Source organism: Camarhynchus parvulus, chromosome 10 (assembly GCF_901933205.1).
Source record: "Camarhynchus parvulus chromosome 10, STF_HiC, whole genome shotgun sequence".
In the NCBI taxonomy this organism is placed as follows: domain Eukaryota; kingdom Metazoa; phylum Chordata; class Aves; order Passeriformes; family Thraupidae; genus Camarhynchus; species Camarhynchus parvulus.
This window is the reverse complement of record NC_044580.1, coordinates 5661359-5687162: the sequence shown is the minus strand read 5'-3', so window position 1 is coordinate 5687162 and position 25804 is coordinate 5661359. Positions and strand designations below refer to the sequence as shown.

General features: G+C 39.4%; 1 protein-coding gene across 5 annotated transcripts in view; it reads left to right on the top strand.

Annotated features, from left to right (window-relative positions):
- TJP1 (tight junction protein 1) overlaps positions 1–25804 on the top strand; it is a 67790-nt gene that overhangs the window by 16214 nt on the left and 25772 nt on the right. For all 5 annotated transcript variants that reach the window (XM_030955664.1, XM_030955663.1, XM_030955662.1 and 2 more), the window contains exons 2-9: positions 11121–11177; positions 15611–15735; positions 15950–16052; positions 17478–17757; positions 18282–18385; positions 19008–19176; positions 19544–19688; positions 25267–25403. In XM_030955664.1, coding sequence (XP_030811524.1) covers positions 11121–11177; positions 15611–15735; positions 15950–16052; positions 17478–17757; positions 18282–18385; positions 19008–19176; positions 19544–19688; positions 25267–25403 — 1120 coding nt within the window. The remainder of the gene's footprint in view (positions 1–11120; positions 11178–15610; positions 15736–15949; positions 16053–17477; positions 17758–18281; positions 18386–19007; positions 19177–19543; positions 19689–25266; positions 25404–25804) is intronic.

Below are 25804 nucleotides of genomic sequence, written 5' to 3'. Positions count from 1 at the left end.
GTTTTCCTGTGCTAGCTTCTCTTCTTGGCTGGTCCTTTCCCATCCCAGGAAAGCCATCCTCAGTGCCAGGCTGATTCCTGGTTTCACTTCAGAGTAGCTTTGTGAATAAAGGAGATCCTCTGGGCTGAGAATGAATGGAGCCTTAAGCTTCAGGCTGTTGCTGCTCCTTAACCCTTTGTGTGGCCTCAAGGTGCTGTTCTAAGGAGACATTGGTGTTCTCCAGTGTACTCAGTCTGACCCAGGCTTTGCTCCACATCCCCTGGCTGCTGTGCCTTGCCTCAGTTACATTGTAGGATGCTTCTTCACTTGCTTCACACAATGAATTGCTTTTTCTTAGACCCCATTCACCCCTTTGCACCACTCTTTGGAAACTGAACCTTCGCAATCACTTTGATTTTTCATGGTAGCAGTGGATAAGTTTAATTTCTATTACATAGACACTAAACAAAAAGGGTATAAAGGGCTAATAAAAAGGAAGATCTTGATTGAGCTGTAGGAAGATGCTCCTTGGGATGTGTGAGCTCATCTGCAGGTCTGTGGGCTGCTGAATGCAATGGAACAACTTAGATTAAAAAAAGGAGTTTTTTCCCCTATCTCTTCTTCTGCACTATATGTTCAGAATTTAAATACTGGTTTTACTGACTAATCCATCTTAGTGTTTTTTTTCTTTCTACACCTTCAACTTATTACCTGCTTTTGAGTTCTGTCAGAGCTCTGTTACTCAGTTTGAGATTGAATGCAGGGACAATTGTAGCATGCTATTTTTTTTTGGTAACACCTGCTAATCGTTAATGTGTTAGCTTTAGAAAGAGTTTTTCATCAGGAAAATCCTGGAACAGACTGATGTGCCTATAAGCAAGGAGAGACTGACACTTCACAACTGTCTCTCAAAGTGTAGTAGATTGTCTGTTTAAAAAGATACTTCTTCAAGGTAGGTGTTTTCAAAAAAACAGGAAAATCCATTTCATGGTGAAGTAATATGGCAGCTAGATGTTAATAGAATGGGGATAGTCCTTTTTGCTGAGGAAAAATGAGGTGTTTTTTGCTTTCCACATTTCCTGATAAGGTTTAGGAATGTTTACCTTGCTGATAGCTGAATAAGCCTTTTGAATGCTGTGGTGGTGTTTGTTACCTTGTCCTCCCAATCCAAGTCTCATGTCCTTCTGCCAGGAGGGTATGGCTGCTCCAGTTCTCATTCTCTTCTCTCTCAGTGACTTCCTGGACTTGTTTCTCTTCCCCTCTCAATGCCCAAGCACTGCATTTGAAAGTAAAACAGAACCCTGCTGTGTTCCCTGTATTGTGCTTTTTAAACCAAACTATTTGTTACCATTGTGTCCTTACTCCAAAGTCACTAACAACTTCTAACACAAGAAGTTACTCTTTTTCAAGGATCTGGAAGACTTAACATTATTTACCCTCTTTTCCTTTTTGAACTTCTGTCTTTCTGTATCCTTGATTTGAGACTTGCTTTCTTTGGATGTGTGAAGTTAATGTGAGCTCAGAGTTGTACTGTGTTCTGGAGATGCTCTAGTAGCCATGTGACTGCTAAAACTGAATGTTCTTAACTGACAGCTACCCAAATTGAGGGTGGGAAGATGCCATCTGGGTGTGTGGTTGTTCAGGGTAGGGAAGGACACTTTTCCTGAAATTTCTTACTAAGAATGGTTGGTTGAGATTCACAGGAAGAAATTCTGTACCCACAAGCAGGGCAGGGGTGAAAGTCTTACTGCCCAGTGACATATTTCTTCATACTGAGATTCAAGGGGTAAAATACCAGGAAACACACTCCCACCCTGCTAATCCTGTTACTACAGAAATAGTTGTCAGCTGCTTCCATGGGGCAAAATGTACTGTGTGTGCACATGTTCAGAACACCTGCATTTCAACTGCTAATTCTAGGAGAATTTGGTAAATTAACTAGCAAATGTGTAGTTCTGCTGTGGCTATGTCGACTGTAAAAAGCAACAAGCAACACCCCCTGCAAAAAAAAAAGAGAGAAATTAACCTCTGTAGGCTACTTTTTAATTGTCACAATGGAAGATGTCAAGGCTGTTATTGTGCACCTGTAACTGGAATTGTAATGCAAGCCTCTTAAACATTTATTCATACTTGCAAGCTCTGATCTTGGAAAATCAGCCCAGCTCTGGCTTAGTGGGATACTGTTACATGTCCTGAGGCTCTTCTTTGACAGATCTTCAGAGTATAGTGATCTAAAATTTATATGGTGCAGTGCTTGGTAACTGGATTATGATTCTCTTGATTAAAAACAAGGTGAGAGGCATTCTGTCTTCAGGTGAAGTGCTTGGATGCTGTGATTGCTGCTCTGATGTCTACATTCATGTTGGTTACTTCTTGGTGGACATATCTTTTACTTGTGTGCATTTTGTCATTGCACTTTTTAAATAAGCCATAGATAGAGATGATTTATTTAGGCTTCTTATATAAAGCTAATACAGTATTATTTTGCTTTCTTTGATACTGATACTGTGTTCTTCTCCTCCCCTAAGGGAAAAACCAAACTGAAATAACTCCAGCTGATGTTCTCTATGAGTGATAAAACACTGAAGCCAAGCTGTGTGTAAGAGTAGAGATGGAGGTTGTGTCTGCAGTTGGATGATTTGGTTTCAGAAATGTGACTTACATGGAATCACACAGTAATTAATGTTGGAAGGGACTCTAGGGATCAGCTAGTTCAAGTCTGTGCTCAAGGCAATTCTCACCAAATCTGATTTATAGAATAATTGCAGAACAGTGAGGTCAGATCATCTAGAGCTCAACAGAGCTCTGGAGATCACCTGGGCATACTCATACTCAGGGCAGGGTCAGCTACAGGGCTGCCCAGAATCTTGTGCAGATCAGTTCTGAGCACCTCCAAGGATGATATTCCATGGCTTCCTGGGCAGTCTGCACAACTGTTTGACCACCACTGTGGTTTTAATCAAACCCACCAGGTAGGCAGTGTGTGACTGGAGTTTGCTGCTCTAAACTGTGTCAGTTGCTGTGCCTCTGGTCCCAGCTGTGTGCACTGCAGTAGGGCTTCTTTTACTTTGGTGGGAGGCTGTTGTCTGAGCTTTCACATTCCCAGGACTGCCTTCCAAACTGGAGCAGTTGCTGTTGTTGGAATTGAGATGAACTGGTGAGGATAGTGGCCACAAAACACTTGCACAAGATATGATGGAGGGGATTTTTTTGAGGATGGAAACTAGTAGGAGGGCAGTATGTGCTGCTTAAGCTGATTGTATTGTGGGAAAATAATTGCTTTTCAGGTTGCATCCCAAGATTTAAACAATTGAAATATTATGTGAGTTCCTTGAAGATCTTGGTTTTGAAATGACACAAAAAAAAAAGTCATATTTGAGGCAAATAATGAGAGGATAAATCCTTTCAATTACACATTAAAATTTATACTCTAAATTAGGAATCTTTAGGTCCTAGTAATACTGACCTAGGTCAGTATGGCAGAGAAACTACTTAAAGCAAAAGCAAATTGCAAGTTGTCTGTGCTTCTCTGTGGCAGCATCCCTTGCTGAGGGGAGAAACATGGCTTGCCACTTTGCTTTTTTAGCCTCTCTGTTCTGGGTGATTTTGCTATCTTTTGCTGGTGCACTGGCCTGGAGTAGTGATCTGTGAAACACTACTGCCAGCACTTTGGAGTTTGTGATCCTACGTGGTTTCACTGCCAGCTGGAAAGCAAAATGGAAAGAAGCAAAACAGACAAGGATCCCAAACTCCAGCATGGTTTTCCCACGCCTTAGCCCTCAGGAGCTGGTAAGCTTTGCTTGGCTGCTGGCTGATAGAGTTACCAGGGTGTTTGAGTGCGATTCTTCATCTGAAGTAACTTGACCTGAGATCATTTGAGATGTAGCTGCCTGTGGGTCTTGCACTCTGGTTTGTTTTGCCTTATTCCTGAGTGTCAGCCTTCTGCCTTTCATGGATAATGTGATTTACTAGGCCTGTGTCATAAACACTTCTATAAATACTCAGATTTAACTGGATCTGTAATCCAGTATTTAATTATTTAACTACAATGCAGCATTCCTCCAAATTTGTGCATACAGTTCTTGATTAGGGCTTTTTTTGGGAGAGAGGTCTCATATTTTTTGCATTGAGCAGCAGTACCACCAAGCAGAAGGTTCTGTGATCCTGTCTGTGATGTGTGAACCGTGGACTTGAGAGGCCATTCTGGAAAAGTGAGTCATGCTAAACAAGCTGGGAAGTACATGGATGTGGGGAGTCAAACACTGAGCTGCTTCTTTAGCTTGGAGAGAACAGTGCCCAGAAGTTGGAGCAAAAATGTCTCTTGTAGAAAAATTTGTCAAGAAAACTGGTGATTAAGGAATGTTTTTAGATACATGCAGTATCTTTACATTCAAAAGGTAGCCACTGACCTTTGGGATTCTAGATCAGCAGGCAGTGGAAATTGTGTTGAGTAAGGTAGTGTCTTGTGGGTTTGGAAGCACAGGGAGAATTGAGTGGAATGGTTCAACAACCTAGTTATTGTTAAAGTGTGTATGTATATGTTTAGTCCTAGCTTTTCCTCTCAAGGTTATTCTTTGTGAGGTAAAGATGACTTTACTGCTCAAACTGTCCATGTGTACTATTACAGAGACTTTGTGCTTCCAGAGTGATCTAAATCAAAGTAGGTTCATTTCACTGACATGCAGTGTTGAAAATTCTGGGGTTTTTTTTTGTTGTTGTTTGCTTGTTTTTTACCTTGAATGGTGCATTGGAACCCAAGGTACCAAAAGGAAAATAATTACAATGAGCACTGCTGTACTTTCAGTGATTAGTACATATGCTTCAGAGAGAAATAAGGTTATTATTTCTGTTTCAAGAGATGCTTGATGTCACTTCTGTGGATGTACACTCAGACAGAAGGTGGGACTAAACACTGGCTTTTCAGCTTCAGTGATGCTGCAAAGTTTTTTTTATACACATCTCAAGAGAGAACTTTAGTGTGTGTTATCTCCTGCATTTGCCACTGCTGTGTAAAAGAGATAATGAAATAGACAAACAACATGCACCTGATGCTCTGGGGCAGTCCCTGAGTCCTTAGTCTGATCTCTTGAATCTTCTATCAGAAATACATTCAGGGAAGCAGAATCCTTCTCCTTGGGATGGTGGAAGCAGTCCCTTCTCCTTGGGATGATGATCCAGTGAAAAGCCCAAGATCCAAGCTGTTGGCAGAGTGTGGGGCAGACCCAGCAGGCTGTGGGTGGGGGTGCAACTGTGGCAATGTGCAGTTCTCTGTGGTGACCCTGCCTCAGTGCTCTCCTGACTGCCTGCACTCACTCCAGGAGTTGGCTGCCAGTGTTTGAAATACCTCAAGGAACTCAGAGGTTCCCTGTGAGAGGCTGTGGTGCATTGTGTATGCCTTAGACTATGGAAGACAAAGCTCTCCTTTCAGCTGATAAAATCAGTCAGATAATGGGATTCTGACCTCATTGCACTAATTGCTGGGGAACAACTGTTAAAAAATGGGCCCCCTGCCCCCAGTCAGCTGAAGGCTTTTGTGATAAGACAATTGGAGGGAATCTGTTGGAATTTAAGGTGGCTGTAGTTTAACTAGGCAAGGACAAAGGTGAGAATCTGTAGGAAGTCATCCCGGTCAGTGTTGGAAGCAGCACTGCGCTGCAGCTGAGTGCTGAAGGATGCTGTGTGTAGGGAAATGACCTCTTCTTTCCTTGTTCTGGGCTGGCTGAGGAAGATTCTGTTTTCTTTTCTTATACTTCCTCAGGAAGCTGAGTGTTTTGGATATTGACTTTGATTATGTTGATTTTTTTAAAGTGAATGATAAAGATCATCCCCTGTATACATAACAAACATAAGAAATTCTTATAAGAGTTTCAAATTCTGATCATTCTGATAAGCACTTTTAATTCTTGTTCCCACAAGTGCAATCAAAATATATTGATTCTGCATTTAACCTTTAGAACTTGGAAGTTCAATAACATCCTACTGCTGAACTGGACTTCCCCAAGAATAATGGAAAATTAATTTTAGAAAACAAATCGAAATGCAGCAAGATGAGTGAGGTGTATGTATGTCTGGTGTGTCATTCTGAAGAGGAATAATATTACAGATAATACTATATGTAATATAGTATTATATAGTATATAGAGAGTAAATATAGTATTTTTTCCCTTTTTTGACAGAGCCCAATACTAGTTCTTCTCATTTTTTGTGTCTTGAATAAGAACACTGTCACAGTTCTTATGGTTTTGTCAGGATAAATAGGAATGCTTTTTGACATGAACATTTCATTGTAAGTATGGTGTACACAACATGAGACTGCAGCCTTGAAGCAAAGCTGGTGTTCTTTCCGTGGTTGAGTTTGTGATCTGACTGTTTCCTTCCTGTGGTTTGCTTGCTGTGGTTGAAAGAGCTCCCAGCTGTCAGACACCTTTCCTCTCCCCACTGTGTCCTGTGTAGAATAGGAGCAATAAGCCCCCTGAGGTAGCAGGAGCAGTTCCTTCATTTTATTGTCCTCAGGACAGCTGTCAGTGCTGATCTGAAAAATCAGAGATGCTAAATGCAACTTAGTGCTTCCCACAGGACGTTCCTCTTGTGTAGAGCAGAGGAAAAATCTGTTTTAGGTAGTTAGCTAGACATTATTTTCTCTGAAAATGTAATAATCTCATTGACCTTCATGAGGAATGTATGGGAATGAATGGCAACTGTAGATATTTAACACTTACATTTATTCATCAAAAATTACTGTTAAACTTTACTAAGTAATAACATGATTAAAAACTCATTTGACCTCACGTGTCAAAATTTGATCACCATTGAGGAAACACTTCCTTAAGATCTATCTTGTTTGGAACACAATTCCCTTCTTATGAAAAGCAGTTGAGTTAAAAAGGGAACAATAATTCCTCCAGTAAGTCCCCTAGAGTTGGAACAAAACATTGGGAAACTATTCTGGCTTGGATTTCAAAATGTGTAGAGCTCTGGCCTTAGTCTAGGTTGAGGTGTAGAAATCTAAAAAGTGTTAATCTGCAAGAAACCTGCCCTTGGGAACTTGCATTATTTTAAGGTAGAATACTCATTTCTGTGGCTATTTTTTGAAGCTTTCCAAATGTAAACTAGAACTGTCTTCTCAAGCCTGTGGGTGGCTTCAGTGCTGCTGCTGGTAACAGCTTTTTTACCTGCAGTGCAGGTAAACTGAGCAATGCCATTTGCAGCATCACTGCATTGCTCAGTTCAGTAGCCAGTGATTTTTTGAGTTGTTTTTTTCCTTCAGGATGCTTCGAAGAAAAGCATATGTGTGCATATGCACACATAGCCAGATATGTGTGAAAAGGTAAAACTTGGGTGAGAAAAGGTATGGTATCAAAAAAAAAACCAACCAAACAAACAAACAAAAAAACCCTATAAAAACAACCAAACCAGCCTTTGAGAAGAAGGAAAGAAATATGTTGAGAAGGAGAAGAAAAATATTTTGTTTCTTATAAGCCCACAAAGGGAACTTTCTGAAAAGATGTTTACTTTGCAATGTTTATTTCTCAGGGCAATTCCAAAGATGAAAGAGTTGAACAAGATTTGATGTTTCCAAGATTTGGGCAAGTTTCATAACTTCCATATTGATGTCATGTATGACTCTAAATAGTAATAAAATGCCCAACCCACAAACACATCAATTTCCCATATACAGAGCTGGGAATACTAATTGTCTCTAAAATGGTGTTTAGGATGAGCTTAAGGAAACTTTTCATTTTAATAAAGCGAAAGCATCAAATACATCACTGGAGTCACAATACCATCATTCTTCCTATTCTTTTTATTCTTAATATATTTGCTCAGTTCTGGGCTCCTCAGTACAAAAAAGACCAGGAGCTGCTGGAGAGGATCTAGCATTTGCCACAAAGTTGATGAAGGGTCTGGAGCATCTCTTATGAAGGAAAAATTGGATCTGTTTAGTGTGGAGAAGACAGAGGGGAATCTCATTAATGCATATAAATAATCTCCAGGCAGGTGCCAAGAGGATGATGCCAGACTCTTCAGTGCCTGGTGGCAGGCTGAGGAGCAATGGCCATAAATTAAAGACAAGAAGTTTCACCTCGGCCTGGGGAAGAACTTCTTTCCTTGGAGGGTGGCAGAGCACTGGGAGAGCTACCCAGGGAGGGTGTGGGGTCTCCCTCTCTGGAGACATTCCAAACCCACCCGGACACATTCCTGTGTCACCTGCTCCAGGTGACCCTGCCTTGGCAGGGGGGTTGGACTGGATGATCTCCAGAGGTCCCTTCCAGCCTTAAAAATTAAGTGGTTCTGTGTGATTTTGGGATTTAAAGTCATTGGTAATACAGAGGTAGGAGTTTGCAATGTTGTCCACTTGAATTTCAAAGGTATTAAAGGGTCTCTGTTAAATTATTATAACTCTAGATTGGGGTATCATAGTATTCTTCTATATTCCTAGTTTCTGGGTGTTAGGCTGTATATATTTCTTAGTTCCTGCTGAGTCACCTTGATTTTCCTTAAATGAGTGGTGGATAGCATGAAAATTAGAACACTTTGGGTATGGCCTAAGAGCAGCATCACAGCAGGGACCTCAGCTGAGGAATGGCAGCACAGGCTCATTCTTCTGCCTCAGTTGTCTGTGCTAAGTGGGGTGAGTACCTTCACAGGTCGTCTTCAAACTTCCCTTGGTCTTCTGTGAGTGAATGCAGTTCTTTACAGATCAGAAACTAACTCAAGTAAGCAGTTTGTGTCAAAGCCAGCACTCACCTCAGACTGCCTTTGAACTCTTTTCACTGCTCTTGATTGGACTGTTTGGGCATGCAGAAAGAATGAAAATAACATATTACTTGCTTTGCTGTGTAACTAATGGATATTTGATGTTTCCAAGTCTTGTACATTTGAAATGGATGTATTAGTAAAATCCAGGGGAGATGATAGCAATAGTGTGAACAAAGAAATGGAGAACAAAATGGAAAGACTGAGCTGCTGCAGAAAGGAGAAGGGCTTTAGAAATGGCAGCCTCAATCTGAGCAGTGAGTGCCCTGTCCAGGTTTAGAAAGGCTGGCGAGTTTGTGAGGTTGGTTTGGGTTTTTTTGATATTTGTCTTGGATTTTTTTATGAAGTAGTAAGTCTTCTCACAGTTCTCAAAAGCATGTTACATATGGAATTTCTGTTTTTCTTACTCATGGCTTAGCTGTTATCTTCCCCTGCTCTAGCTCTGGGTTTGCCAGTTCTCCTAGATCCAGTGGGAGCAGTGCTGAGCTGGTCAAACTGGGTTTTATCAGTTTGTGCTGTATCCAGAGCCATGGGTGTTGTTTGCCCTGTGCACCGAGCTCCAGCAGGGAGGCACAAGGACTCGGCCATGGAAATCATGGAATTCAGCCCCCTGAGCCAGAGAGCTGGGGCTGTGCTGGCTCAGGGGCGGTGCTGCTGACACAGGGCCGGACCTGCACAGTGCGCCAGGCCAGGCACAGTGAATGAGCAGGGTTAGCTTCTCTTGGTCGTTGCAGGTAAAAATCAGGCTGCCTATTTCAATTACAATGTAAATTATACCTTTTACAGTACTTTATTTGATTCCTACTGTGCCTTCTTCTGAACAGGAGCTACTTAGAGATTTTTGCTGTAGAAGTTTACTTGCAGAGATAAGTCTTCACTTGTTGATGAGATGTTTAGCCTGAAAAGCTCTTGCCAAAACTAAGACAGAATGAGAACATCAGAAATAAGGAAGAAAATCAGTATTCCTTGACCGTTTAGCAAGCAAAACATTCTGGTTTGTTTCAAAGATGGCTTTGTGTGTGTAAATTGTTGCTGGTTTAGTATGTATTTGGTCTGTGTTTAAAAAGCTGGAGAGAAATAATCTAATTGTGGGGTAAAGTTTAATCAATTTATAATGCAAAGGAGCAACATTTGGTACTGAATTGAGGAGAATTACAGCTGTTTGAATTAAATACGTCACAGTTAAGTTGCAACAGCACTTTCAGGAGAAATGAACCCTGAAAGAGAAATGAGCAGTAATGTGGCACATCCTCACCCTTGAAATTCAAGCACAAAATGCAGAGCTTTTTGGCATTATGAGAATAACTTGCTTTTTGAACCCAGTTGCAAGTTCTGATGTTCTGAAGTTGGATAAAGTTCTCAGAGGTGTTGTTTGTGAGAGTAAACACTCCTACTGCTGTTCCTTGTGATACAGGACTGGATTAAAAGTTCAGAGTACTTTTTGTTGTAGTGACTGAGTTACTGTAACTGAAACAAATAGAGGGCAAAGTAGATTTTCAAAAAATTCAAAATTTTCAACCTCTATGTTGCAGGGATATTTGTGTTCTGATTCTGTTCTTTAATTAGTGGATTGCATGCTTATGAGGGGGGTGGGTATGGAGCAAAACACTGGACACTCCCTCTGGAAAGGTAGAAAATGCAGCAGCAGGATGTTCCCTATGCATTTCCTGCTGCCTTCCTGCCTGTTTCCAGGCCCTGGGCTCTGCTGGGTTTTCCTCCCTCATGCTATTCTGTCCTTTCCAAATGTTTGCTTGTCGTGGCACACTAAGTAGTGCTCTTTCAAGCAGAAATGCAGGTATGTCAATATTGTCATAATGTTACTGTTTAATCTAGTTACCTTAGAGAGGACCTTGTAATTTCTGCAGTGCTACTGTTCACCAAAATAATTAGCCTACACTGAACTGCAGTCCATTAAATTTGACCTGTGTGCTTAATACAGTAGCACAGGTATTGTAATCTGCAGCTGGGTGTTCATGAATTAGTGGTAATTTGCACACAGTTAAAACAAGCAAAAGGAGAGTGTAAGTATAAATGTTAGAATATAAGTACAGCTGAGTGAACTAGCTACATCCACTGCAATCTTAATGAGCAACCAAGAGAGCCTGTATCACAAATGCTGCTTGTAATCCTTCCCTTGGTACTTTATAACTTCAAGCTCTGTAATATATTTTGCCTATTCTTCCCCCCACCCCCTTCCACAGGAGCACAGGAAGTTCAGCTGTGACATATAAAGGCAGGAAATGTGTAATGAATGAGCCAGGCCAACTTCTTCTGTAGCTATTCTATATGAATATTAATGCTACTTTTCAATGTAAGTTTTTGCTTGTGGTATTCTACAGCTATTGAAAGTGAAGTCTAATCTTTGGGGTTTTTTTTCTCCTTAGAGCACAACAATGGAAGAAACAGCTATATGGGAACAACACACAGTGACTCTTCACAGGGTGAGTTCATACAATTGGCTGTGTCTGCCTAACGCAGGATACTGGTAGTTTTTGAAAACAATAGGAAAAAGCCAGATGTCAGGAAGTAAAAGGAGAGGAAACTGTCATATTCCCTTGTTTAAATTTAGAAGTGTTGTAAAAGCTCCCTGTGATAGCTCTGTTTGTTTGTTGGGTTTCAGAGATAAGCCTGCCTACGGATAACCATGCTGGAAACAAAGCTTTAGATTACATCTGTACCAACTGAAAGGAGGCAGAAATCTGTGTTCATTCATGGCAGTGCTGTACCTGTGTGTGAAAGTTTGCAAACTTTATTTGCAGGGACATAAAACAATGTAGTTGCATATAAATAAATGTATTCAAAACTGTTTTATTTGCTTGCCACTTTCTTAAACCAGCTGGCTGGAAGTAGTGGTTCTGGGTGGTCAGAATGTGTACCCTGCACAAAGGAATGTGTGCTGGGAACCAGCGAATAGCAAAACTGCTTTTGCATTTAGACTGACTCCTCTTGTTTGAGTTACTCCTAAATTAAATGGAGTTCTGATGCAGCTATCATGAAGCTGTACAAGAGAGTCAGTAAGGAATTAAATGCTTAGGAAAGGTCAGAGCAGGATGGAATGCCACTTCTGGCAGCAAGTTAGTATTAAAGCAGCCATGGAATCATTGTCCAAATGCTGTATTCATCCCAAAAACAGGGAGATGGGGAAGTGTTTTCTCAAGGGAGCAAGTTTTATCATTTGCCTTCAGTTCATCACAGAATAAAGGCATTTTAAAATTGTAGCTTTGGTGGGATAAATGGACCTTGGACAAAAATGTGTACATGTAGGTCGGCTAGGCAGAAAAAATGTTAATTCTGTCAGACCTGCTAGCTGTTGATACTAAAGGCTTTAGTCTTGTTGATTCAATGTAACTGTTTGGGCAGGTGCCCTTTTGTGAAGGGAACAGTTGCACTCAGCGTGACCTGAAGGCTGACAAAGTATCCCATCTCTGGCTGCAGCCCAGTGTTGAAAGGAAAGTATAAGTAAAAATGGAAATGTGTAGTGATGCTTATCTAGGCTACTCTTTTAAGCTTCCAGCAGTTTTTAGGTCAACAAGTTTTTGAGCAAGAAGTGTTATTTCTGTAGATAATTAATTGCCCCTTATGTTTTCATCTTGAAGCTGTCCAGTCATCCCTGTAATCTCTATAAACTTCATTTTTTTGCTCATATTACTGATTAAATCAGTACTGCTTTATAGTCAAAACCAAACAAAAAATGCCATAGTAATACAAGGTTGGCTTGAAGGCTTAGTGATAGCTCATTTTCTCTTGAAGGGGACCTTTTCCTGGTCAATTGGAGCAGTAATGTCAGTGACACCAGAAGTGAGATATTTAGTCCATGCACAAAAAAATAAGGAAATGCTAAATATGGTGTTACCTTGAACAAAACTTTAAATAACTGGTGGGATCCACAGGTCTCGTTTTTGGTTGCATTTGCAGCATAGTCAGAAGTTCTTTTATAGGATTGATGTGAAAGAATGATTTGTTTATAATTTTGGTTATGATCTTTTATGTGCTAAAATTCTGCCAACTCTTCTGGTATGACTGTTTTGTTACCTGATTAAGTAGCTCTTAATTAGGTGTTGAAAGCTGATGATATGTACTGTTAATAACTTGAATAGCATTAATTTAGTCAGTTAAAAACAAACAGTTATTTCCATCTGCCAGATAACAAAACCAAACCCCTTATGCTAATATTAAACAAATATGTGCTTAGAATTATCCTTAACACTGGGAAGAGGTTTACTGATGAATTCCAACACTACTGTCAAAAGACTCATTAGAAAGTTTTTTTTGGGAAGTAGAGGCTGGAATTTTTCACCAAGATTTTTTGTTGCCTTTCTTCACCACCTTTCCAGTTTCCTGGAGTGACTGCTACTTAACTCTTAAGAGATTGAGCCAGTCTCAGATTCAGTTCAAGTTTATTAGGTAGCTACAGTTTATCTTTTATTGAGAGGTCTTCTGGCTTTATATACTTAACTGCAAAGTACTTGAAGGAGGAACCCTGCACTTTGTATATCCCATGGGTTTTTTCCTACTTGGAGCTAACTTCTGTGAGTCTGTGGTAGATGTGTGTCCTTCCCCCAAAGCACAGACACCAGCTATGTACCTACCTTTTGCCTGTCCCACACTGCATTACTGTGGGAAAGTAGAATGGTACAGCTCTCCTTTTTTTGTGTTTTTTTTTCCCTACAACATCTGACAGGTGGAGTTCTGATACAAGGATTTATTTAATGCAGTTTTACTTAAGGTACATGTTAGTATCTTGTATAATCTGTAGTGATCAACATCTTGCTGTGCCCAGACATGTCTAGGAGCTAGGCTCAGCAGTTCTGATAATCAGTTGTCTCTCAAGATGATGATAGGCAGCAGGATAAAATGGAAAGTAGATAGGCTGATTTTTACTAGAAGATTTCTTATGTGACCACTTAAATTTTCAGAAGGATTTAGGATTTGATATTTGAGAGTGTTTCTGAAGACGTTGATTTATTTTATTAGAAACTCTTTATTTGACTTGTAGGCCCTTCTAACTGCTGTCTGTGTATGAGACTGCAATTGTTTCAGGGCTTCTGGAAGAGAACATCAAAGTATGAAATGTATAATCTCCATACTGGTGATTTGATTTGCAAATCTACTTTTGAAAGTAGTATGGCAAGCAGCAAGATAAGGTTACCAGTGAGTTTCTGCTGCCCTTAGCCTGATGTCTGTATTCCTTACCATAAGTGGAGAATTCTAAAAACATTTTTGTTTATGGTGAAGGAAAGATAATATTTAAATGAAGTTTGACATAAATGTCTTTGCTATTATCTCTTTTCTCCCTTTCCTTCCCCCCCAAATATGGTGCAAACTAAGTTCTGGATTTTAAAATAATGGAAAACTTTAAGTAGGCGTGTCATGAGAGGGGAAATACTACAGTTTTGAAAGGGTTTTTAGTAACATATTTGTGTAGGCTATTATATAGTCTCTTTGACTCTAAAAAATAAAATTTAAAAAACCCTCAGCTCTGGTCACAAGTGCACGTTTAAGATCCTCCTTCATGGCACCAAGTTTCAGTTAATTCTTGCATCCCAGCCATGATTTCTGGTTGATCAGTGTGGGATGTGTTTTGAAAATAAGGCCATTCATCCTCTAATGAATGAAAATGGATGTAAAAGAAGCAGTGAGGTGTCCCCTTCCCCAGTCCCCCACATTTAGATCAACTTCTTTCTTGGCAACAGTGAGGACTAACTGCTTCTGAACAGTGAATCTCCAAATCTGTATTTTAGTACTGTTCCTATTCACTGCTTACAGGCAAGTCTGAAACATCTTTTTATTACCTCTGTTTTGGGAGGAAGTAGGGAACAGGTTGGTTTTGGGCAGTAATTAATGTCCAAAAAGCTGAACATCATGTGTCTTGCAGCCAGATGCAGACTGCCATGTTGCCTCTGCTGTCACAGTAAGGTTATGAAACTCCTTGCTAAAGCTGGGTCATGTTTGTTAAAAAGTCAGAAAAAGAGAAGATGAATTCTGCCAGCATGAAGTGTGTGCTCTGTGAAATAGAGGGGTGAGATTGACCCAAACCTGATCTTTTCCATCCAGTGACTGCATTTTGTGTAGTTGAAAATTGCAGAATAAATTTTTGAGTGAAATACAGCATTTAAATGGTAATATCCCAAAATGTTTTCTGGGCAATGGTAAAAGAGCTAGATGGTTTGCAGACCAGTTATATTTAGAAAGCTTATTTCCCACCCTCGCTGCTTCCAGGCAGAAATGTAAGCATCATTGTTGTATCTTGAAATATCTAACAGGAATAACTTTTCAGAGGCATTGACCTTGCTGTAGTGGCAGGTCACCCTAGAGGGAAAAGATTGAAGCAAATTACTTTTGTTAAGATGCAGATGATTTGCAAGTGCTGACAAGGTTTTGATGTATTTAATGGTACAAGTGATCTTGGTATTATCCGTAAGAACTGAGCCTGCAGTCATACTACTGTGTGCTGCAGTCCTGTCAGTTCCTGAGCTGGGTAAATACCACAATGGGAAAACTCAAAGAAAGTGTTGCAGGAAGTGATACAGAGCTTGAGTCAGAGTTGCCAGCACAGTGCAATGGTTTGTTGTGCTTACTGAAGATTGAGGTCTTGCTGCTGACCTCCTAAGGTCCAGGCCATAAAAATGCAAATGAGAACTCTAATCTCTTGGAAGAGACTGGGTAGTTACTCCAAAACTCTCTGCATTCTAAAAGTGTTTATTTTTAATCTATCTTCTGTTACTGGATTGCATAGCATTGATTGGTTCATTGATCCTGCCTTCTTTCAAAAACTTGTATTGATCTCATGGGATGTTTTTGTGTTTGGTATGGGAATGCAAATTGTGACCATTAGATACTGGAAAGTAAAAATATTTCTCTTGTTACATTATAGGCCCCTGGATTTGGATTTGGTATTGCAATATCTGGAGGAAGAGATAATCCTCATTTTCAGAGTGGTGAGACATCAATAGTTATTTCTGATGTGCTGAAAGGAGGCCCAGCAGAAGGACTGCTACAGTAAGTGCCAAACTGTACCTGGGTGCTGATTCAGGGGCATTCATCTTTGTCAGTAGTAGCTTAACCTCCCAATTGTTATGGTCTCAGGTTGTCTGTCTGTACTGTTGGTGTAGTAGGTTTGTAATACAGGCAGTTTGCTTGGGGGCACCTATTCACCAATATTTTCTTTCTGGCATAAATTATTTATAGTGTGCCTTGTGATGTTTTTCATTAGAGAAAATGACCGTGTTGCAATGGTTAATGGAGTTTCAATGGATAATGTGGAGCACGCGTTTGCTGTTCAGCAGCTGAGGAAAAGTGGGAAGAATGCCAAAATTGTAAGTGAATGTCTTGAAGATTTAAAGTTCCGTAGTCATAGAGCAAAAGTGAAATAGTGTCATGTCTGCCATAAAATACAGGCATGATGCAAGGTACTTGAATAACACCTGTGTGATGTTTCAGGTTTAAGTGATTATCAGGGTATGTTTATCAAGTGGGTCATGCAAAATGTTTTTCAAATGTGAATGATGATGGTCGCATAGTGTGGCGCGGGATAATTCTGACTCCTTTTCTTTATGGTAAAGTTCTCAGATTGCCAAATTGTGGCAAGTCAGCTTTGTTTAATATTTGTTTACTTTGTTGGATACACTTTTACTGAGTTTTTCAAAGGCTGGTGTATGCTAAAGGACAAGCTGTTCAGGCACTAACAGTTCTTTTTGTGCTCAGTAAACACTTTGCCAAAATAAAGTATAATTACTTTAATTCCTATAATTTTGTAGGCTTATTCTAAGTGGTTGGTTTTTGAACTTTTGCAAAACAGAAAAGGGTCATCACCAAAGGGTAGTAATCCAGCTTTCTGTAGACGTTTGGGGGTTATGTTACAAAAAAATAGAACAAAAAATGCACAATGTTTAGAAGTTTCTTAATTAATGAAAACAGATTTCTCGTGCTTGTAGAAAAGCTTTTCTGCTGACACATTTTTAGTGCATTTATGTGCTTTAATGCAGTTGCAAAGAAAGTGTGATATTTTGCATTTGTAGATTTGGCAGCAGCTCTTTAAAGCTTACAGAAAGCAATGTGTGGCAAACTGTGCAGGGCTTTCAGTATCTTAAATATTTGGTGTGTAGATTTAGATTAAAGAAAGGTAATTAATGAAAACTTTATGGTAGAACTTGGTTTTGTTCTGCAATACATAGCAAACAAATCTCTGAACAAGGCTGGCTCATATTCTGGAACCAGCTGTCTGTGTTGTACAAACCAACTTTGAACTTCCAGAGCAACTGCTCCCCTTCCTCCATGTCTTGCATAAACATTTTTTGGAAGACTGGAAGACTTCAAAGTTGAGGAGAATCACTGTCAAAAGCTTACTGAGTATGCACTAGATTACATGTTAGCAAAAAAGGGTTTTAGCAGTGCCAGTAAATGATTTTGTGGTTTTAAGCAAAGAGAGGGCATTCAAATATGCAGCTCTGAAGACAGAATACGGTGTTGTGCTACAAAGGCTGTTGATTGTTACCCTTTTGCCACTTGTGCAAAGACATTAAAAAGGACTAAAAGAACTGTAAAAACAGGTTTCTAATAATCTGCATTGATAATAATAGTCCTGTATTAATTGGATATAATTTTATAATGAGCATGCAGCAATTCAGAGCATTCACCAATACATCTGCATGTTGTGAATGTTGGGATTAGCTTGACTTCTGACATTAGTACCACCATTAGCATTACATAGCCAGAGGCTGATTCCTGCTGTTGGGTTGTAGACTATCCGAAGGATGAAGAAGATTCAGATCCCAGTGACTCGAGCAGAGCCTGACCCGGTGTCTGAGAACGAGGATGACAGCTACGATGAGGAGATCCGGGACCCGCGCAGCAGCCGCGGCGGCCCCAGCACCGGCAGGAGGCACGAGAAGAGCTGGGTCAGAGAGCGCAGCGCCAGCAGGGACAGGAGCTTGTCTCCCAGGTCAGACAGGAGGTCTGTCACCTCCAGCCAGCCTGCCAAGCCCACCAAAGTCACACTGGTGAAATCCAGGAAAAATGAAGGTAACTTGTGTGTGCATCTCTTGCTAAAACTTACTGGTTCCCTTAGTGTTGTGTTAAAGGCTGTGTGGGCTGAATCAGTGCTGTGATCAGTTTGCCCATTTTACCAGTAGCTGGCTCAAAACTGTATTTCTGGTTCTATTTTTCATATTCCAAAATCTGTGTGCTTAGTTAAGGGTAAAGTACTATGCAGTGTAAATAAATTCCAGCTGCAGCCAACATCTGGTAGTCAGCAGCTACATGCCTGCGCTTTAGCTGAGTCTTTAGTGGGTGTCTTATTTGGAAGAAGAACAATTGTAGGTAGCATCTCAATTACAGCAGCTCTGATTATTAGTCAGTGTTAGAAAAAGAGACTGATACAATGGTAAAGCTATAACATATCCTGCTACAGGCCATTGTGTGCCAAGTCCGCTCTCCCCTTTGTGTTGCCTGTGTAAATGCTGTATAAAGCAGTGTTGTATATCTCCAGATACCTCCCTCTTTTCTACTGTAACTTCATCACTTTTCTTTTTTCTTTTATTATGTAGAATATGGTCTGCGGTTGGCAAGTCACATATTTGTGAAAGAAATATCCCAGGATAGCCTGGCAGCAAGAGATGGCAATATCCAAGAAGGAGATGTTGTACTGAAGGTACAGTGTATGGTGGTGATGGTTGTTCAAAGGCAAAACTCACTGATACAACTCTGCCTAGAATTGGCTATGTCAGTAACATGATTATAGTTAATGGAAGGTGTGTCACTTTTCATTAAATTATTTCGAAGATCAGATTTAATATGAATCAACTTCTCTAAGGAAACTGAAATTACTAAACCTTTTTGGTTTTATTCCCTTGGTGTTGTTCAGATAAATAATGCCTACTGTAAATACATAATAAAGACTATAACTGACGCTATTCTATGATTTTAATTCATATTAACAATTTTTATTTCAAGATAGTGCTGTGGATGTGTTGGTGCAGAAAAATGGACCATTCTTTGCTCTGTTGAGTATAGCAGTGCTGGTTCAAAAAAAAACCTAATCTTTTACAAGTTTTGTATTAGTGCTAGAAGCTTTAACTTTGAAAGTTGAAAATAATTTTCTATTATGCAATATTTTGGATGAGCCCAATGGTCTTCCATTGTATTATGGTAATTTGATAAATATTTTAACTACTTCCAAATATCATCAGATAGAACACCACTCTTTTTGCTGAAGATTAACTGGGGTTTTTTTAGTAAGTTTATATCTGTTCTTTTTTCCTGCTCTATTCCAGATAAACGGCACAGTGACGGAAAATATGTCCTTAGCAGATGCCAAAACATTAATAGAAAGGTCAAAAGGCAAATTGAAGATGGTTGTTCAGAGAGATGAACGAGCCACACTGTTGAATGTCCCTGATCTCTCTGACAGTATTCATTCTGCTAATGCTTCAGAAAGAGATGGTGAGTATAAAAACTTGATTTCTAAAGAGGAAAGAACTCCCTATATTGTCAAGATATGAAATACCTAAGTGGGATGAGAGGGTGGGGAGGAGAAGAGTTAGGAGTTAGATTGTAATATGGGTAAATTTTTGTTTGAATGTGATTGAAATCCACTCCTTCAAAAATGGTGGAGAAAACGATACAGTCCCTGTTCTTGTGGCTGTTCTTACAGGAATATTAACCAATTAAAGTTTGGTTTTTGTGTAATAATAAGCATAGATTTAACATCTTCATAAAAATTCTCTGCAAAAGCTTATTCCCATTTAAGCAGGTCATGCCACCATTTAAATTACAATCATTTCATGAAAAAACAACTTTTATTTAACAGACATTTCAGAAATTCAGTCGCTGGCATCAGATCATTCCAACCGATCACATGACAGGCCCCGCCGCAGTCGTTCACGATCTCCTGACCAGAGGTCAGAGCCTTCAGACCATTCCAGACATTCTCCACAGCAGCCCAGCAACGGCAGGTGATGGCAGCATTGTATTATTTTTAAATCAACTATTTAATGTAACATACAAGTTGTAGGAGTGCTTGGATTTATAAGGTGTAACAAATGTGAAGCAGAACTATGGAGGCAGTAATATGACGTTCTCTGCCTCAAGAGATGCAGATAATAATGATCTGAATATTTTAGACTTGAGGAGAAATTGAACCTTTCTTTAGTGTTTCATCTTCTTTAAACATAATCATAGAGCATGGTTGTATGAATGACAGTATAAGTTTGATAGCAATCTATGTTACTGAATAATGTGTGGTTGTATTTTGGTTTTAGAAAGCAGTTAGCTGCAAGTAGATTTGAGATGACCTGTAGCACAGTTCCTGTTGCATGTCCAGCCTGGGTAAACTTGCTGAAATCTTGCTTTGTTTAGGCATGGGATTAGCTTATGTTTCTGAATTCGTTTAGTTCCTGCAAAACAAGGTGAATTTCACACCTTTTGCACTCTATTTTTAATATTTGAACTTGGTAATGGAACATTGATTATAATTGCTTGGTACATAAGTCTAATTTTATATGAATTCAGAGAGAAGTAATGTACTGTATGGTTTGGAGTTTTTTCTCCTGAAATATAAAACTTCAGTCCTGAATAACAAATCTGCCCAGTTTTGCATTTCCATGGTTTGGAAATAGACGTTCTAATTTACTGAAATAGCGTTTCAGTGTTGGATTTCAAATTCTATTAAATATTTGAATGAGAAAAGTTTCTTTTTGACTGCTCGTAATAAGATGGAGCAGAAATTAGAATTGATCTGTGCAAATTTCAAATTCAGAGCCTCTATCTGAATATTTTTAGATGCTGTTCAAAAACTCTGAAAAAAACAAATAGCAGCTGGCCATTTCATTAAAGATCTGCCTGATTGCTTATTAATAAAATTGCCCAAGGGGAAAATAGCATACCTTTAAGGCTTTTAGAGTCTTTTAAAGATCAATACAAGTGCAAGAGAGATTGTACCTGCATGTACACCTGCTTGGGGTTATGGGTTACAGACATTTTTGCTTCTCTTATGTGTGCACTGTTCAGAGGGTCCACAAGGCATGAAAGCTTGTTTTCAAGCAGGAACCACATTCATGGAAAACACTTAAAAGCGGGGTCCCAGAGGCAGGGCTTTGATTGTGAAGGTTGTGAGATCTGTCATATTTCAAAACTGTAGGTCTTGACATGTGTTTCTAGTGCAGCCTGATAGAGCTTGTGGAGAGAGAAACCAAAAAAAACAAAACAAAACCTGTTAGAACTATGACTGCCTTAGCCTAGTGTTAGTGCTTTCCTGTCCTATTGCAGAGGCTTAGGTAGATGGTCACTTCCTCCCTGCAGACCAAACAGTGTAAGAATCAAACCTTCCCCGAGAGGGAACTTTGAAGTTATCTCAGCTCTGAATGCATCCGTTACATCTTCTGTACGAGCAAGAGCTGCTTTGGCATGGCTTGACTTCCTTTGCAACATGTCCCTTTCAAGATCAGAAAATCTGGGCCCTGAGCCATGTAAGGAAAAACATGTGGAGAGCAACTTCTCTTTGAAATGGTTGTTTGTGCAAATTTAAATCTACTGTAAGATCAAATTAGTTGTTAACTCCTTATTCTTTTTTGAATTTGGTGGAAAATCTGGAGGCAGAAAAAGGCTTGAGAAAGGGCTGAGGAAGAAATGTGCAAAAAGACTTCCAATTAAGCTTAAGGAGGATATTAAAAATGTATTGAGGATAATGAGTCTTTATTTAGCCACTGTTCTGCCAAGTGTTTGTGTGTTAATGAGGAGGGAAGTTCCAGGGGAATCCTCTTAGTGCTTGAGTACAGACTGACATTTCTTCATTTACATCAGAGTACAGAAATCTGCTAACAGATCTGCCTCAGTATTGCTTTGGGGTCTGGCAGGGTCTTCAGGGTTGTCCACCTTTCAGTATTCCTCGCTGGTATGTACATCAGGCTGCTTGTAATGTTCCTGGATATAGAGTTGCCAGAACAATTGCTGTTGGATCATTCTGTAAAGCATTAAATAGTGCTTCAGTTTTCTTTAGTCTAAAGAAAGTTCACAGATGTCTCTTGAACAGTCTTTTAAAAACTCGAATTTTAAAACATTTTTCTTTACTTACTAACAGAAAGGGTTAAATCTATGAAGAGTTGTACTTAAAAAGTTAGAATGAGCAAAAGATGTCCCTGCAGCTGAGCTGGAGGCTCCCTCAGGACAAGTATCACATATCCTTTTCAGCTATCTGCTCTTACTGCTGGCACTAAGCAGCTGTTGAGCTGGGTAAGCTTTTGGTGTGACCCATCCCAAAGACTGGCATTTAAAGCCAGCTGCTGCCAAACTTCCCAGATGACATCTCTGGGCTGCCTTTTACTAACTGAAAGAATTCCTGCTTGGGAACTCTGTCTCCTATGCTGACTTCCTCACCTAGATATTGGAGTAGCAAAAACATCCTTTGATACATTTGACCATTCAGTCTCAGCAAGAAGGATTTGGTAGCTTGAAGAAATCCCTGTAGAGATCATCATTATTTGTGCAAGGATGAGGCTGACTTCTGTAATACCTTTGTCAGTTTATATGTAGAGTGAGAGATTGATTGTTCTGTCCATTTTCAAAACAAGCTGAAAAACTAGAATATAAGATAAAAAATCAGCCCTATTTTGAATGTCTTTAGAAAGATGCTACTTTGCTCTTACTCTTCTTATGCTAAAGAGTTTGAGATGTGCTAAAAACACATTTGGGAAGAGCCTAGAAGATCATATTTTCCATCATTTTCTGTAGAGACAAACATTGTGTGTTGCAGGTCATCTCTTGTTCTGCAGTAGTAGCACTAACATGTAGCTAATTATATTTTGTAATTTTGAGATGTTTCTGGTAAGCACATTTTGAAAAAATGTCAGGGAGAGGAAGTGAGGTAAAGGGGGCCCTGACACAGCACAGATGTTAAACAATAGTGTCACAGTGCACACAGGGAACAACACTTTTGTCTCTTGGGAAGTGCAGCTGTCAGTTTTAAACAAATTTCCCTCACCTGGAACCAGTGGTGGCATCAAGTTGTTTCCTGTATCAGCTTGTAATGTGAAATATTCAGGGCTTACTGGAAAGTTTAAACAAAATCAAGGAAAAAAATCTACTGTTTCCTTTTTGTTCTATCTGCTTTTGTCCATTTAAAATTTCATGTTTTAGGTAGACTAGACCTGACCTTTTGCAGGCTTTTAAGCTGGCAGGGTATATTTGCCTGCACATATTGCAGCAGCCCAGGAGCCTGTGGCTTCAGATACTCACCTGACTATTTTGTGCTGTGCCCTCAGTGTTTGTGTTTTAGTTACTGTTCTTGAGAGCTTCCACATTTGCATTCTCTTGATGTGTACAGGAATCAAAGCAGCATAAAATTACACTGGCTCTGGACTGTGTAGGGGAAATGTAAAATGAATTTTGTCTTTGTGTAGTAACTACAGTATTTTTTGCCTTATTTTCAAAGCAAAGAAACAGATATTGTTACTTTAGAGTAATGCTCCTTTCAAATGTTAGGAGATGCTTAGAAACAGGTAGAGAGGGCTCATGGGGAAATTTACTGTAGTGTCTGATTAACTAGTGCTCATTATCCAGAAATCTTTGGGGAGTGGAATTAGTTGCAGCTTACAACATTACAGAACTTTTTTGTTTCTAGGACACTTAGCATGCATTTAAATAGCTAAATATATGTATCTGTTTTTAATAAGCCAGGAACTATTTTCAAGGGAGCGACCAATCCATCATGTTTTAGTCTGGTACATTCTAGCTTATGCACCTAAACTGGAAATCCAAAAGAGGAATAAGAAAACCTCTATCAGTGATGTTTGGGAATGAAGTGGAAGGATAAATGCTTACTTTTGATTTTGTTAGACATAGTGGTTTAGCATCCTTTTAATCAACTGTGGGAGCCTCCAAAAGGGACTCTATCTGGATAGAAAGAGGCACGAATAGGGATTTTAAATAAGCTACTGTGCTTGTTTTTATCAATGACTTATAACAAGATGGTTGTTTATAATGCAAGAGTGCTTCTCTTCACAGTTTGTTGTGGAGATTGGAGTACTTTCCTGTATTCTGTTTAGCTGCCTTCAGGCACATGGTTTTAAAACTGGCAGAGAAATGCACTGAGAAGTTGTAGGATGTCTTGGCTGAATAGCTAAGCATTGTTTCTCGTATTTTAGACTTCATTTTGCTTCAGGAAAGCACATTCTACTTGTGTTTCGATTTTCGTAATCTCTCTTATTCTTTACTGCATATCTTGGATGAGCAGACTTGCTGGGATCTGTTTTCTGAAGTCATATTTCTGACTCTTGAAGCATTATTTCTGAAGGGGATCTTAACAGTCTTAACTCTGTATGGGGATTTGATCCATTTGTTCTTTATGGGCAGGGATGCTCATTATTGCCCAGTAGCACCATCTAGCTGTTAGGAGTGCAGAACTTCCCTCTTTTTTCCCTCCAGTACAGAGCTCTTCTTTATGAGAGCAGATGGGTTTGCACCTGTTGACCAAGCCATTGTTATTCTTGAGAAAATACCTTTTTCCCCACTTCTTGGCAAGTCAGTCTGGTATTATATGAAAGGCTGCTATTTGTGTCTGTCTTATTTCAAATATTCTTTAAATCCGTGCTTATTTGCCAAGTCCCAGGAAGGAAACTTTATTTTTTTAGCTCATTATTAATATTCATCTGCTCCAACCCTATTAAATTATTTAGTGTTCATCAGATAGCAGTGTAGTGGTTAACATTTCAACATGCAGCACATGTTCTGCTGTAGTACAGCTGGTAGCTGTAGCTCAGTACAACAATACAAGAATACCTGATCTTTTGAACTCAAGAGAAATTACATTCTGTAGAATTTTCCTTGTTTTCATCATTTAAAAACAAGATAACTTGTCCTAAATTCCTTCAGTTTGTGCTCCAAGTGTGTGTAAGAAATGCATAAGAAGCAACAAATTGTCTTTTGACCGTGTGGATAAGAAGTATTCCCCGCTTGTCATAGCTGTGAATTGAAGGCCTTATCCTCTGAGGAGATGAGAAATGAGGAACATATTTACTTGGGCCTTGGCAGGGCTTTGCAAGGATAAAAATGCCACACCAGCAGCACTTGTGTTTCAGGGCAGCTGACACAGAAGGGAGCAGGTGAATTAGCTTGGTCATAGCAAAGCCTAAGAATTAAGTCTAAAAATCCATGATTTTGCTAGGAAGGGGTGAGGAAAAGATTATTGTAATGGATTTTCTTCCTTTCTTCCCTTTGCTTCTCAATTCTGTATATATCTATCAATATACAGCACGTGTGTTTGAAGCTTTAGAGTCTGTGTCCCATGTGCTGCTGCTCTCTTAACTGCTCTGTCTAGGGAAGTCCTTTGTTAACATGCTATTAGGGACAAAACACTAGGATTTAGAAATGGTGAAAACTGTTAATAATGTGATAGTCTAAGAACAAAACCTTCCTAAATAGTAATGATGATCCCTTACCCTCAACCTGATGAAAGAAAGTATTTATTCTCTAGTCTTAGTAGACTGAGATCATAGAAGCAGTTCTGCATGCAGAGTGCGATCTTTTTTTCTAATATAGTCATCGAAGCAGAGAAGATGAGAGAATAACTAAACCTGGAGCTGTCTCTACACCTGTAAAGAATGCAGATGATATTTCTAAAGCTGTGGAAGAGGTGACAGTTGAAAGAACTGAAAAACAAACTCCACCACTCCCAGGTAAAAATGTTAAAATATATGAATTATTTGTGTTGTTGAGAATGGATGACCAGTTAAGACTTAATGCTCTTGCATGTTTGTGGAATGACTTTCAAGTCTTAAAACAGACCAGGTCTTAATTATTTTTATTTCTGGACACAAACAGTCTTTGTAACCATAATCTCATTTATATCTTAGGTTTTCAGGACCAAAACTCTGTAAGTTGTGGAGTCTGTCATTATATAGGGGTCAGATTTCAGTGTTTAGGGTTGTAGTTATAAGTGATGGTTGTAAAGACTTTTGTACTGATTTCTCAGACAAGTTTAAAATCTGTCATTGCTGAGTGTTCAGCAGTAAATGTGTTCTTATGGGTTACTGTAGCAGACTATATTTATAACAATGATGTATTTAAGCCAGTTTAG